The sequence below is a fragment of the Trichosurus vulpecula genome, chromosome 1 (genome assembly GCF_011100635.1).
Source record: "Trichosurus vulpecula isolate mTriVul1 chromosome 1, mTriVul1.pri, whole genome shotgun sequence".
Taxonomy (NCBI): domain Eukaryota; kingdom Metazoa; phylum Chordata; class Mammalia; order Diprotodontia; family Phalangeridae; genus Trichosurus; species Trichosurus vulpecula.
In genome coordinates this window covers 299487220-299502383 of record NC_050573.1, presented here as the reverse complement: position 1 = coordinate 299502383, position 15164 = coordinate 299487220, and the positions used below count along the sequence as shown (strand labels likewise).

The 15164-nt window shown below is 36.5% G+C and overlaps 1 protein-coding gene across 1 annotated transcript in view; it reads right to left on the bottom strand.

Annotated features, from left to right (window-relative positions):
* ZBTB10 (zinc finger and BTB domain containing 10) overlaps positions 1 to 15164 on the bottom strand; it is a 58718-nt gene that overhangs the window by 3821 nt on the left and 39733 nt on the right. The window contains exon 4 of the mRNA XM_036759919.1: positions 377 to 553. Coding sequence (XP_036615814.1) covers positions 377 to 553 — 177 coding nt within the window. The remainder of the gene's footprint in view (positions 1 to 376; positions 554 to 15164) is intronic.

Sequence of the window (15164 nt, the reverse complement as noted above, 5' to 3'; positions counted from 1 at the left end):
AGAATCGGCTGGCTATTTGTCCATCACACTATAGTAAAAAGCAGTGCCCTCATGATGATCTGTAAATTCTAAAATGAGTCACGCAATTATCATTCGCTAACTTTGTAAGAGACTTTAAACCAAGGCAAAATGCCCAGTAAACTAATAAGTACGAAAAATTTTGGGCCCCTAACTAAACAAATCTCAAGGCTCAGAATACTAAGCTATTTTCCCAGTAAGTGAAATGACACAGTCTACCGGGCAAGGTGTTTCTCAGTTAAGAGTATGAGATTGTGCACAGGAGGAGGTGAAAACTGTGGGCAATTCCAGGTTAAGATTTTAAGCAAATTTTAAAATTTTTAAGCAAATTCTCAAAAATACTGTTGGTTTTACTTGCCATTTTCCCAGGTTTCTTGTTTTGGCCAAGATTCAGGCAACAATCCATACTTGAAATCATTTGAAGTACCCGGCAACAATCCATACTTGAAATCATTTGAAGTACCCGGTAACAATCCATACTTGAAATCATTTGAAGTACCCGGCAACAATCCATACTTGAAATCATTTGAAGGACCTATTACAAATTAAAAGCTTTTTTTTAACATCTAAATATCTTATTTGCAATACAATGTTACTTGATACCTAATTATTTTAACAAAGTTTAAATATTGTGCACGTCTAAACAAAGCACCAAAGGGTAGGATAGGTTTGCACTTCCAATTTTATTCCAAATGTTTTATTTCTCTGAATTTATGTACCCATTTGGTATGTTCTAAGTTAGTAATGTTAAATGAATTAATAACACAAAAATAAAACAATTATACCTATGCACTTCAATTTCATTAATAATTTTTTTTCATTCTAGCAGAAACCCATTAGTTTCATAAGCTACTACTTAGAGGGTATGACTACAAAGTCAGTTATATAGTAGGCTATAGTAGTATGTATTTTCAGAGAAATACAATTCTAAAAAGGCAGATGCTATCATTCCATTTAGAGACAGAATGATGCATATTGGCTTTTTGCGGGAGATTGAATATAGCTTTGGCCATCTGACTCATTCTTTCAACAGTAAAGAATGAAGACACCTAGCTATGCCTGAAATGATGCAGCAGATTCTCTCACAGTTTCACCACTTACGTGCTTTCCTAGTGGACTCCTCCACTGGGAAAGAGGCTATATTATCTTAGAAAGCTGCTTAAGGAATTCAAATACAAACGGGGTGGCGTTATATGTGGGCGGAAGGAGGAAAAGCATATGTTATGTGGCATAAACACTTAAAACATGTAGATAGGGATACAGGATACTGGTTTAAATGACAAATCATTGATGCAGTGTGGCTCATGCTACACTGCTGTACGTCCAGTGAAAAAATGATTACTGTTAAGGCATAATTAATGGAGAATAACTTGATTGACTGCAAATCTATACTATAACAGATGCAGGTTCAGCAGAAATAGAGGGGGAGGGGCAACATGTAGTACTCTGGCTTCACTGGGCATATACATTCAAACTCTAATACAGGCAATTGTTGGATCAAACTCTAGATTGATAAATCATTTATACTCGATTTTAATCCATATATAAAATTATGATATCTATGAATCCCAATAGTTCAGATTTGCATATGTAGAGGACTGCACTATGGAACATAAGCGCTTATTGCTGTGAGGTATTTGGCAAACAATCAAATAGCAATTTTTCTCAATGACCACCATGCTCCAAAGGAGGAACACATATGAAAAGAAGTGGGATCTCCTTAGTTTCCAAATGAATGAAAAGTTCACTTGGACAGCTGATTCAGATACAATTAAAGAGAGATGCCAAAGTAACTCACAAATTCAATGTCAAAAGAACAAAATAGTTAAAAGGATACTTTGGGGAATTAATGAGACAAAATAAGTTCTTAATTCAGGCCAACAAGGTCATAAAAGTCCTGGCCAAGAAATGGTCCACTAAGAATGAGTCTACCAGGATGCTGCTAATGACTACAAAAAGAATGAGTCTGACTTCTGAAACAAGAAACTTGTAGTCAGAATTGGGCTACACAGGCAAACCCAAACATATGAATTATATAGCTTAATCTACCTAGATCAATAGAGATGTCAGAGTGGAAAGGATTGGTAGTGACCTATCTAAATTCAAGCCTATAATGAGTGCCATTATTTAAAAATAAACCATCAGTCTTTTGTCACTGGCATGAATAGAAGCTAAAAGGCCTGCCTGGTAAAGTTCCCAGGCACTGAGTCAAAAAGCAAATAACGAGAAAAAAACCTGACCTCCTAATCATTCATGGGGACAGTAATTATTTCTTTTATTTCTCAAGGTTTCTGACACTATCTGTTGGCCATGGGAGGTTTGCACTGAACATATTACCGGATGACAGTGGTACCTGGACTAAAAAACGATGTTCATGCTTTGCAATGTATCATGACAGCCATGTTTTTTCTTTTCCTTCATCATAACTTTTAAGTCTAAGTGAATTCTATTTTGCCTATTGTATTAACTCAAATATTTCACCTATTAAATTTTTCTTGCCTCTTTGCTTGTATTTACTTGAATACATTCAGTTTTACTAAAATGCACTTTTGTTTCAGAAATACTATAAAATCAATATTTTAACCTGGATTTGGGGGGAGGGAGAGATTAGAAGCTAAGACTTTATTTCATTCACGTGGGGAACTCCAGGAATGGAAACCTGTCCATAAATACATGGGGGCATCTTAGCTTGTAAGTCTTAAACTTGCCTGGGGCACTGAAAGATTAAGTCCATGGTCACATAGCTAATAAGTATGAGAGGTAGAACTTGAATTCCAATCATCTTCCTGCCTCCGAGGCCAGTCCTCAATATCCACTATATATCATTAATGCATTTTTATCAGTTTAAAATTGGATATAACTTCTAGACAAACATAAATTTTTGGAGAGTCAATGTAGTGGGCTAGGGTTTAAGAGACCAGAGAAAGGAAAACTAGATTTTGAGTCCCACCTCTGCTCCATCCTGGACAAGAGAAGACTTGCATGTACTGATGCAACGTGCAATAAGCAAAAGCAAGGAAACAACATACACAAGCGCAACAAACTGAATGCTGTGAAATTAATTATAGTGACCAACCTTTACTATACCAATTGATATAAAGAACAACATGGCTCCCTCCCCCTCTTAAAAGAGGCATACGGCACTGCATATATTAGACTTATTCAATAAGCTCGTTTTTTGCTGGACTGGTTTCCTGCCCCCTTCCCTTTAACATTTTTTCTTATGGGAGCACGGAACACATTAGAAAATGAAAAAAAAAAAAAGGATTATCAATAAAATTTATTTTTAAAAAGTGAATGCAAATACTACGGGGAGAGGCAAAGTCCTTAGTTGTTAAAAATATGTTCTTTAGAAAAATAGGGCCAAAGATGGCAGAATTTCAAATAGGCCTGGAAGGCTCAGAGAACACCTGTATTACCTTTTTAAAATTTGTTCGGTTATTGTTGGTTCTTTTGATTCTGTCTTGTCAAAGTCTAAAGATAAGTTTCTGCTCCCATGTTTTTTAAGTCTGAATGCTTCTTTTGGTGGTTACTGAGTTTATAATTTGGAAAAAAAAAAAAGTAAAACCTTCCTTTTGTGGGCAGTGTATATATCTATATCAAAGTATTATTCTAAAAACATGGAAATTTTATAAGTTCCTTAGTCTTGTCCGTGCCCCCTTCCCACCGTACCCCTGAATTGTTTCACTAATTTCCAGAAGTCATCTACAATAAGTTTGTTGGTTTTATAAGAAGAGTGAAGGAAGCAGAGCAAATAGGTTACAAAAAAGTTTATTCAAGCTTTTACCAGTAAAGGACTGGCATCAAATACACAAGTTGTATATGAAGTATGGAAAGTATCCTTTTTAAAAAAAAATTAAAGATTGATCATATTTTCCAATAACTTATAGCCAAGTACACTAAATGAAATATTTAAATTGTTAGGTACTGCTATCTTCTCCAGGAATATTATTGTTTCATCTCCTGTAACTGACTATAAAACCCACTTTATGCTTTGGAAGTCTTATGAAAAAATATGAAAAATGAAGACAAAATAAACTGATAAATTTTAAAAGACCATAATCTGCATTGGACTGAGTTAGATCTGCATTTAGTTACTCTATAGTGGTACTACCTCCCCCCACCCTGTTCTTTAACAGTAGATATAACTTTGCACAATCACTTTTTACCTTGAAGCTATACCACAAAGGAAAAACCACAAGAATGACAGAAACAAGACAAAAGAAACTTAGAATACAGTACTTCAAGAAACTTTTAAAAAAACAAGGAAATAATAAGTTGCATTTAAATAAACTTTTAAAAATGCAAATTGTAGATAATTCTAAGGGCCTATTATTATGCGACAGAATTTGAATTGATGATATGCTGGAATTTTCAATAAATGAAATAGGTTTCTTCTGAGGAGGCAATATTTGATGCAAAATTCTAAACATAGAATCCTATTTTTCCACTGCATCATATGGCACTTGGGGGAGATATGCTCCAAGCATTAAAATGGTTCCTTCTAATCCTTCTTTAGCATTTCTTGGCTTGAGGGAATTTTTCATTTCTGACTACCCTAATAAGTACTTATTTGTTATACTTGGGAAAAAAAGCCACTATAAAGCAAGACAGTTCTCATTCTACAACTGAATACTATGGTTTTAAAAGCGATAACTTTCCAGACTTGGTCTAATAATGGAAGGAAACAGGAAAATTTTAGAATTTTTAGATGTGTGTGTGTGTGTGTGTTTCTATGAGCTGGTGGTGGTGGTCATCTATGTTTGTACGCATACTATCATAGCAAAGCCATGGATCTTGAAATTCCTCATACAAAACTTTCAATTAATTTAATTCTGGAATGCCCATGTTTCACAACTTTCTTCCAAGTAATAGACAAAGAGCTGATGCCAAACTATTTAATACCACAAACTTGATTAACCTTTCAAAAATAATAGTCTTACTGGTAGTTCATAAGATAAAAGTGACAAATTTTGCAACAGAACATTCTTCCATGAGGAACTAGGGAACTAATGTCCTAATGAGTATTAGAAGCTGAATGGCTATATGGTCTAACACCTGATTAATCTACTGTTTTTTAAAAACAGTATGTGTATCAGTATTACACCTCAGGGTACCTATGTTCCAAATACCTCAAAAGATTTATGATCATTTCTATTTTCCAACGTGGCTATATGATATCCCACCATCACCTTTATACAGTAAAGTATACAAACTGTGACTTAGGAACTCTGACACAACGGCCAACCATTATTCCAGAGGACTCATGATGAAATATGGTGCCCACTTTTTGATAGAGGGGTGACAGACTCAAGAGTGAAGACTGTGACACCTTTTATTATTTTGGCCATAGCCAACGAAGATTTCCACATTGTTTTTTCTGTTTGTAAGAGGCTTTCCATTTCTTTCTTTCACAGCCATGAAAGAGGCAGGGAGAGGAAGAATGGAATAGAGGGAGAAAACGCAGATTTTTCCCCTGAAAAAAATTAATTTATTAAAAAATCAAACTTCCAGATCAGTTGACCGCCATCTTAATGTAAGGCAGGCAGATCCACATCCCCATACCTCCATACTCCAGGAAAATACCAAGGTACAGATGAGATTGAATAACAACAAAGAAATTCAATAAGAAAACTACAAAAACTTACTTCTTCAATGCTATAACTGCACAAAAGGTCAGTCAGAAGCCCCAGAGAAATAGGAAAGAGTGCCTACCCAAAGGCCAGCTTAAGGTAACCAATCTCCAAGCCCTTGGTGTAGATTTTAATAACTGAAGCAGTCTGACTCAAAGAAAGAAAGTGAAAGACTTTCCCACAAGGAGTGAAGAGCTCTAAAATAAAGAATTGGAGGACAATAATTAGCTAAAAAATCAGGTAGCAAATTCTATCTATGAAATAACTTCTTGAACACTCAAACAGACCAAATCACTGCAAGACTGCAAGAAATAATCAAAAAGCAAAAGATAGAAAAAAAAGACGAAAAATAAATTACCTAATTAAAAAAAACTAATTAAAAAAAAAAACCTAACCTGGGAAACAAGATAATTTCAGAATCACCAGACTAATTGAAAACCACTATGTTTTTAAAAATATAAATGAAAACCAGAAGGACAAAAATAGAAAGAACCTCCTCCCAAAAGAAACTCTAAAAGGAAAAGTTATAGGAATGTCAAACAAAATCCAAAGTTCCCATGTTAAAAACAAAAATACCAAAAGCATATAGGACCACAAAAGAAATGGCAATTTCTACTTGATTTTGGAATACAGTATTCCAACTGGCAAATAACCAGGAATAACTTAGCAACACAATACATAGTGGGGAAAATGGACCTTTAATGAAAACAATACTTTCAAGCATTCTTGATGAGTAAATTGGAACTGAGTAGCTACTTTGAAATGCAAACACAATAACCCAGAAAAGCCTAGAAAGGTAACTGAGTATGTATGCTGATGCAATGCTAACATTCTAACAGGAAAAGAAATGTGTCCCTTTTAGAACCTTTATGACTTCAAAGGGTAGTGAGGGAGTTAAGAAAAACAAAAGGTAGCTTGGAGGTGGGAGTGTATGTGTGTTCGGTGTTGAGGGTTTGAAGGAGGAAAAAGAGAAGGGAGGGTAGAAAGGAGGATGCATTGCTATTATCTCTTAATTGGGGAATATGAGAACATACAAACAAGGAGGAAGGTGTGTAGGGGAGTGGGTATCAGATGAACCTCATTTTTATCTGAAACAAAGGAGGACTGAACACACCATACAGAATATGGGGTAGAAATATATCAGAGGACAACAAGTACAGATGATGGGGTGGGGGGAGGTAAAAAAGTAGGAACAGTAACAAGCAAAATAAACTTCCTGATGATGAATGGGATATTTAGAGGGGGAAAAAGAGGAGAGACCTTAGACAACCGAGGGTTGGGCAAACAAATTGTGGTTTACAAATCTAGTGGAATATTATTATGCAGCAGAATCCTAGAAAGAATGAAGTGATGCAGAGTGAAGTGAGCAGAAGCAGGTCAGTAGAACAACATCGAAAAGACAAGAATTTTAGGTCAACACAGTGATAAGTCATTTCTCTAGAGGAACTGGAGTTTCAAATTGTTGTGCAGAGAGCTGGACCATCAACGAATAGTGCACTAATGTGCTTGTCTGTTCCAAAGCCCTTCCATTTCATTTTCCTCTTTGTCAACTTTGGCAATGACTACAAAGAATGGATTCCAGGGGACAAACTGCTGAAAGGATAAGGGGGTACACACACACACACACAAATGTACAGTTATGTACGTATTGACGTATATGGCTTTATCTTCCTTGTCAAAATTTACAATCAATATAATTGAGTATTAACCACCTTTTTTCAGCTCGAATAAAATTCTGTGAAACTACCTGTGCTAAAAAAAAAAGCCTTCAGAGAAAGGAAAGACTGAATAATGAAAGCATGAAACTGCAACCAGCTTTTTACAAGGATAATTTGATGATTATTCCACCTGCTTATCAACTCGCTTTCATGAGGGGGGAGGGAAGATTAATCGCACCTCCCTCTGATAATCTGTCATATGCTTTTTAAACTTTCACTTTTTAAATTTTGATTCCACATTCTTTCCCTCTAGCTCCTCCTCCACTGGGTTGAGAAGGCAAGCAATGATGTCTATTATTCATGAAGTTATACAAAACATATTTTCATATTAGCCATGTTGCAAAACCAAAAACAAACAGAAAAAAACAAAACAAAAAAACCCATTCAAGAAAAATTGTGAAAAAAATATATACTTCAATGGGCACTGAATGGTTCATCAATTCTCTCTCTGTGGAGGTTGACAGAATTTTTTATTATGAGTCCTTCAGAATTCTCATGGATTGTCATGGAATTGTCTAATCATCTCGGTCAGAGTAGCCTAATACCTCAAGTTGTCCTTGCCAAACTCCTAATGCCCCTGTTAAAATAGCAACTGTACAAAGGATATGAACTGGCAGTTTTCAGAGGAAGAAATTAAAGATATCTATAGGCATATGAAAAAATGCTCTAAATCACTACCAATTAGAGAAATGAAAATTAAAACAACTCTTAGATACCACATCTCTCCTGTCAGACTGGCTAAAATAACAAAACAGGAAAATGATAAATGCTGGAGAGAATGTGGGAAAATTGGAACATTGTTACATTGCTGGTGGAGTTGTGAACTGATCCAGCCATTTTGGAACTATGCCCAAAGGGCTATAAAAATGTTCATACCCTTTGATCCAGCAATACCACTTCTAGGGTTGTATCCCAAAGAAATCACACAAGCGGGAAAAGGACCCATATGTACAAAAATATTTATAGCGGCTCTTTTCGCGGTAGCTAAGAATTGGAAATCAAAGGGATGCCCATCAATTGGGGAATGGCTGAACAAGCTGTGGTATATGAAGGTAATGGAATACTATTGTGCTATAAGAAATGGGGATGATATGGACTTCATAACAACTTGGAAAAACCTACACGACATAATGCTAAGTGAGCGGAGCAGAGCCAGGAGAACATTATACACAACCACAGATATATGGATTCTGTGAGGCCAACCCTGACAGACTTCACTCTTCTCAGCAACACAAGGTACAAAGACAACTCCAAAGGACTCATGATGGAGAATGCTATCTACATCCAGAGAAAGAACTATGAAGTATGAATGCATATTGAGGTACACTTCATCCTAGCCTTCCCCCGCCCCTTTTTTCTTTTTTTCTCTTGTTTTTGTGTTGGTTTTTTTTTTGGACCTGTTTCTTCTTTCGCATGATTCATTTCATTGATCACAGTTCTTCTCCATAACTTGACTAGTGTGTAAATTAATTCAATGCAAAGTTATACATGGAAGCTATATTGGATTCCATGCCGTCTTGGGGAGGGAGGGAAGAAAATCTGAAACTCAAAATTATGTAGAACCGAGTGCTGTAAACTAAAAGTAAAAAAAAAAAATGCTATAATTAAAAAAATAACAGCTGTACTTTTTTCTTACCAAGGCGGAAATTGAAAAGGATCAAACTTTAACGAGGAACCAAGAAATGTAAGACAATCAGACCCTATATTTGTCTAATGAAAGGAGAGAGTATTAAGAAAAGAGCTGATCCCTGAGTAGGACTTTGATAATCCATCAAACATTTATTGGGCACCTAAAGTCACTATGCTATGTACTGGGGATACGAAAAGACAGAGGCAGTCCCTGCCCTCAAGGAGCTCACAATCTAACTAATGGAGGAGACAACATGCAACCAAATACATACAAGGAAGCTATATAAAAGGATAAACAGGAAATTTAAAGTATTTAAATTTAAAGTAGTCAGAACAGAGAAGAGAGAGTGTTCTAGGCATAAGAAACAGCTAGAGAAAATAAATACCCAGAGAGAAAAGATGGAGAATCTTGTTCCTAGAATGGCTGGGAAACCAGTGTCACTGGATCAAAAATATCTGTCAAGAAGTAAGGTCTAAGAAGACAGGAAAGGTAGGAGAAGGGGTATGTGATGAGGGCTCTCAATACCAGAGAATTGTGTATTTGTTCTTGGAGGCAACAGGAAGCCACTGGAGCTTAAGCGAGCAGGGGCGTATGCGCATATGTGAGGGGGTGCTGACCTGACTGTACCTGTACTTTAAGAAAATCTCTTTAGAGAGTGAATGGAGGATGAATTTGACTGGGGAAGAGACTTGAGGCAGACAGACCTATCATCAAGCTATTTCAATAATCCAGGCTTGAGGTGATGAGGACCTACTGTACTAGAGTAGTGGCAGTGTCAACAAGGAAAGAGATGTAATCTTTGAGGTACTAATTAGATGGTGTCACCCTCTACAAGAAGATACCTATGGGGACAGGTACATGAACATAGTGCTGGACCCAATAAAAATTTCTCAGAATGCCATAGTACCGTTGAGACAGTCGGGTGGGTGGTGGGGGGGAGAGAAGCAAACAAGCAGGAAAATCCAGAGGCTATGATCTTTAATGGTCTTGTTATATTACAGAAGAAATATGAATGGCAGAATCTCAAACTATATTCCTGGATGAAACATTTAAATATTTTTCTTCATTTAACATTTTCAAAGTACCTTTCCAACATCAGATTCTATTCTAATCAAACAGAGTAATGCACTTAAATTGCTGCCTCTGAGTGAATGCAGTGCCCATTACATTTCCAGTCCTTTGAGGCCTAGTCAGGAAGACAGACATGATAGCCAATCTCCAGACCAAAAGAAAATTAAAAGGAAGCCCATAAGCAAAGAAGGTACTAAACAATTCTTCTTCCTTTTCTCACACAAAAAAAGGCCTTCCTCTCTGGTATTCTCAAAGGGTATTAGGCTGTTCATTTGCAGGGAGAATATGACATCTATGCATTAACAGTATTTTTTGGTTATATTCATTCAGCATTCCAACTTGGGATACGAGAAACATACCAAAACTAGAGATATTCATTCAAGTTACTTCATCCCACTATACAAGTCTGGTAGAATTAAAACTGAAACAATGGTGCAATGACTGTCCTGATATCAAATCTAGGGTTTTCGATGTTTATCTTGAAATACCTCATTTAATAAATTGTTTCAATTTCCTCATACTCCCATAACACTATGAGTCAACAAGGAGAACAGAGACCAAGACTGTTTTTGTTAGTTTAAATAAGTACTATAAAAGATTTAAAAATGAAATTTTCTTTCTTAAACTTTACATCAAAGAACTTGTGTGTTTTTTGGTTCTATGCCCTACTCTTCAGGAAAAATACTTAAATACCAAACTTAAAATATTCACCAAGGATGCGTATTGATGGCAGAAATCAAATGTGATGCACATTGATGGCAGAAATATTGAAATGTGAACATGTATATCCTTATAAAATGCAAGATCCTTGAAGGTAGGTATGGTTTCAGTTTTCTTTTGCATTCCTTATCACTTTATACATAAAAATGGCTTAATAAATGTTTGTTAACGTGAAAAAAAAAGGAAAGAAACACTGAAATGTGATAACTCTTACATTCTGATCTCTTTCAATCTCTGCTCTATGCCTGGATGCTTTTACCCCCATAGCAAAGACTTCACTTTATTATTTACTAATCTCAACTCATTCATTTATAGTCTAAGCTTTATGTTTGTCAGACAGAATAGAGTGACAGGAGTAGATAGAAAGTTACCCCACCATAGTAAAATATAAAATAAATTTTAAAAAATACCACTTGCTAATTTGGATAACTTTCTAATCCCCTCTGTGTCTTTTCCTCAAAAAGGTAAATGGATTCAATGGGTTTAGCAATGAAACTAGAGGTGGCAATGACAGGAAATGAAGTAGAACCCACAGAATTTAATTTGCTTAGCACACAAAAGTCAAGAAAAGGTGAAAATGAATTGTAATGTTTCACCTCAGTTACCCATCATCATTGCTGCACAAGTGAAAATATTGTTTTCTAAACTAAGAACTGATTATGTGCTAGAGGACATTCTTTCTTTTGCTCAACTTAAGTAAGAACTGTAATTTCCACCTGCAGACAGATCCACTGATCTTTAAAACTAGGTTTCTGAGAATGTTATTTTGTTCTTCAAGTAACCGCTTCAGGTACAATTCATGTTGAGATGTTTTGAGGTTTATATAAGTGCTTTCTTCATGACATCTTGTAATATGGGGAGTACATATTTCTGACCTTCATTTTACAATGAGAAAATTCTAGAGTTCACAGAAGTTTAAGTGAAGTAGCCAGTCACAAAACTACTGGGTATTAGAGCTAAAACCAGCTTCTCTCCACAGTCCAGTGTATCCCTCCATATCTCAAACAAATTCCTTTCAAAGGCATTTAGTTTCCTGGGATATAAAATACTCTGGGAAATTAAAATGCCAATTGTTTGTAGTATATATAGTAATATATAACAGTCATGGTAGTAGCAATATTTTACCTGAATATCATTTGCAAAGTGAGGCAAACTTGAACCTAGGCCCAGCTCTGAGTCTTTATTACTCTGTCCAATGTGCCCTTGGTAATACAAGAAAGAAAAATTACCAACAGGGTTAAAAAGAAGGTGTACATTGCAGGAAGCCTAAATGTTTTATAGTGGAGCTTGGCCTGGGTCCTACTGTTGGCTAATCTACAGGAGGCAGAGTGATTTGGGTTTAAGACTTGGTCCTCAAGAAAAAAGCGATCAGTGATCAAATCAAAAGGGGGGAGCAGGGCAGGAGAGAATGGAAGGAAGGAAGGGAAAGGGAGGGAGCCATGTTGCCTATCTGCCCAATTCCAGTTTGGTGCCCAGTGGGGAAGTTCCTATTTCTATTCAGAGATTATTGTTTGTCCTTTGTTCTCAAAGAGGACCATGACATCAGGAAGGTGATGTCATGAGATGCAAGTGAATTGGATTCAAGTGAATGGGATTTAAGTGAGGAGAGAGCTGTGCAAAATCATTAGCCTCACCTTCTCGCCCGGAGCCATCTGGGTCCAGTGGCAAGACATAGATAAGGACAACTGGAGATGGCCCTGGAAGCTCCAGTGGGCAACCTTGGACTTTTTAAGCTAAGGTCTTTACCAGATCTTAGTTGGACTGAGGGAATGCCTATTCAGTGATTAAAGCTAGGTAAAAATGAGGCAAAGAATGGCCTCTTTTACCTAATCTAAAAAGAAAAAAAAAAGAAAAAAAACCTTTCCATTGACATGTTATTCTCAGCATCCCATCCCATTAAGGGGTATATCCCAGATATTTCTGGCTAGCCCACAAACCTCTCCTTAGACATAAACCAAGTGCCTGGGCAAAGACTTAACCTGTTGTTGGCCATATCTACACTGGGGAGCATGGCACTATAAGCCTAGTCATAGAAATCAAGGATCAACAGGGGAGCTCTACATCTTCCCAGAAGGGAGGCCCTTATGCTAGGATTGTGGCCAAAAATCAAGATTTTATAGCCATGTCACCTTTCTCAGAACTTCTTAGTACCTTCATATGTGAAATGGGGCTATCTGGGGCTACATGAGAAGAGTCGTAAGTGTGAAGTAACTTTAAAGAAAACCTTTAAGGAATACAAAGAAGATACAAAAATAAAATACAAAGGAAAAAAACCTTTAAATACAGAAGAGACACAAATACATATCACAATGCTTTAAAGTTTACCACGTACTTTCATTCCTCAAAATAACCCCAAATAGGTACTGAAAATACTATTGTTTTGATTTTACAAACAAGGAATGCTTGGTTTCATATCAGCCATGATAAAATACCTTATGAAAATGATACTTGGCTTTCTGGAAAGCATAGCTTAAAATATAAAAATTATGGGCTAAAGAGCCCATGCAAGAGATGAAAATGCACCTGATAAGAATCAGTAAAAATACTGCTGCATAGAGCCTTGCTTTTTGAAGCAAGAACTTTGTTGTTGCTGTTTTTAAATCTGAAAACAGAGGGGCAGGGAGTCCATACTGATCTGCTAAGACAGATATCATAGACAGTACAGATACAACATAGGAAGAATACTATTTATGGAGCTTAATATGGTAGCACTAATCGAAACGTGTTCAGGAGCTGAGGAGAAAAAGACCAAAAAAAAAGCAAGACAGGCAGGAGGGGGTTAGGCATCAATCAGCTGGGGCTCTATTAAAAAATTAACTATGGTAGTTATAGTTTATCTTTAGAACTGTCTAGTCTCATTTAAAAAAAAAATTAACAAAAATCCAACCTTCTCTCCCACCTCTCAAAAGAAAACATTTGTAACAAGTTTGCATAGTAAAGCAAAACAAATTCCCACTTTGGCTATGTCCAAGAAATGCCTTAATCTGTACAGAGACCATAACATAATAGGTGGATAGCATGTTTATCCTAGCATCATTATTTTAAAAGCATTTTAGACCCACATGTACAAAATTATTTATAGCAGATCTTTTTGTGGTGTCCAAGAATTGGAAATTGGGGGGTGTTCATCAACTGGGGAATGGCTGAACAAGTTGCAGTATATGTATGTAATGGAATAGTACTATGCTATGAGAAATGTTGAGCAGGCAGACTTCAGAAAAAACCTGGAAAGACTTGAACTGATGCTGAGTGAAGTGAGCAGAACCAAGAGAACACTGTACACAGTAACAGCCACATTGTGTGATGACTAACTTTGATAGATTTAGCTCTTCTCAGCAATGCAAGAATCTAAGACAATTCCAAAAGATTCATGATGGAAAATCTCTCCACATGCAGAGAATGAACTCTGTTGTCTGAATGCAGATTGAAGCATACTATTTGTTCCTTTTTCTTTTGTTTTTTCTTTCTTGTGGTTCCTCCCATTCATTCTAATTCTTCCTTACAACATGACTAATGTGAAAATGTTTAATAACAATGCATACGTAGAGCCTATATCAGATTGGGGAGGGGGAAGGGGAGAGAGGTAGAGAAAATTTAAAACTCAAAAGCTTACGGAAGTGAATGCTGAAAACTAAAAATAAGCAAATTAATAATTTTAAAAAATACTTTGCTCCCTGCTTATAAAGTTAGAGATGAGTACCTGGCACTTCCTAACTTAAAGCTAGAGGCAAAGAAGGAGATCCAATTGCTTCTTTGTCTCCATAAGCTAGTACCACTATGGAGTGGTAACTGCACTATTTGGAAGGTAAAGAAACCCAAACACCTCACACACCGACTAAAAGTAAACCCAAGGTTTTACCCAATCTGCCCTTGGGTGGCTGAGAACCAGCTGTACTGTACTCTCCTCCAATGATGAAGAACTTGTGTAATCTTTGCCGCCACAAAAAAACAGCTGCTATAAGTACTTACAGCAGCCCTTTTTTGGGGGGACAAAGAAGTGAAATTGGGGGAATGTTAATCAATTGGAAAATGGCCAGACCAGTCATGGTATATGATTATGATAGAATATCATTGTGCTATACAAAAACGATGAGCAAGATGCTTTCAGAAAAACCTGGGAAGACACATGAACTCATGTAAAATGAAGTGAGCAGAACCAGGGGAACACTGTACACACTAACAGCAGTATTACAAGGATGATCAACTGTGAAAGACTTAGCTGCTTAATGCTCCAAGATGACTCCAAAGGACCCATGAAGAAAAATGCCATCCACCTCCAGAGAGAGAACTAATGAACTCTTAACGCAGATTGAAGGATTTTTTTCCACGGAGGGTGCGGGGGAATGCCCCATATTCATGACTAATGTATGACTT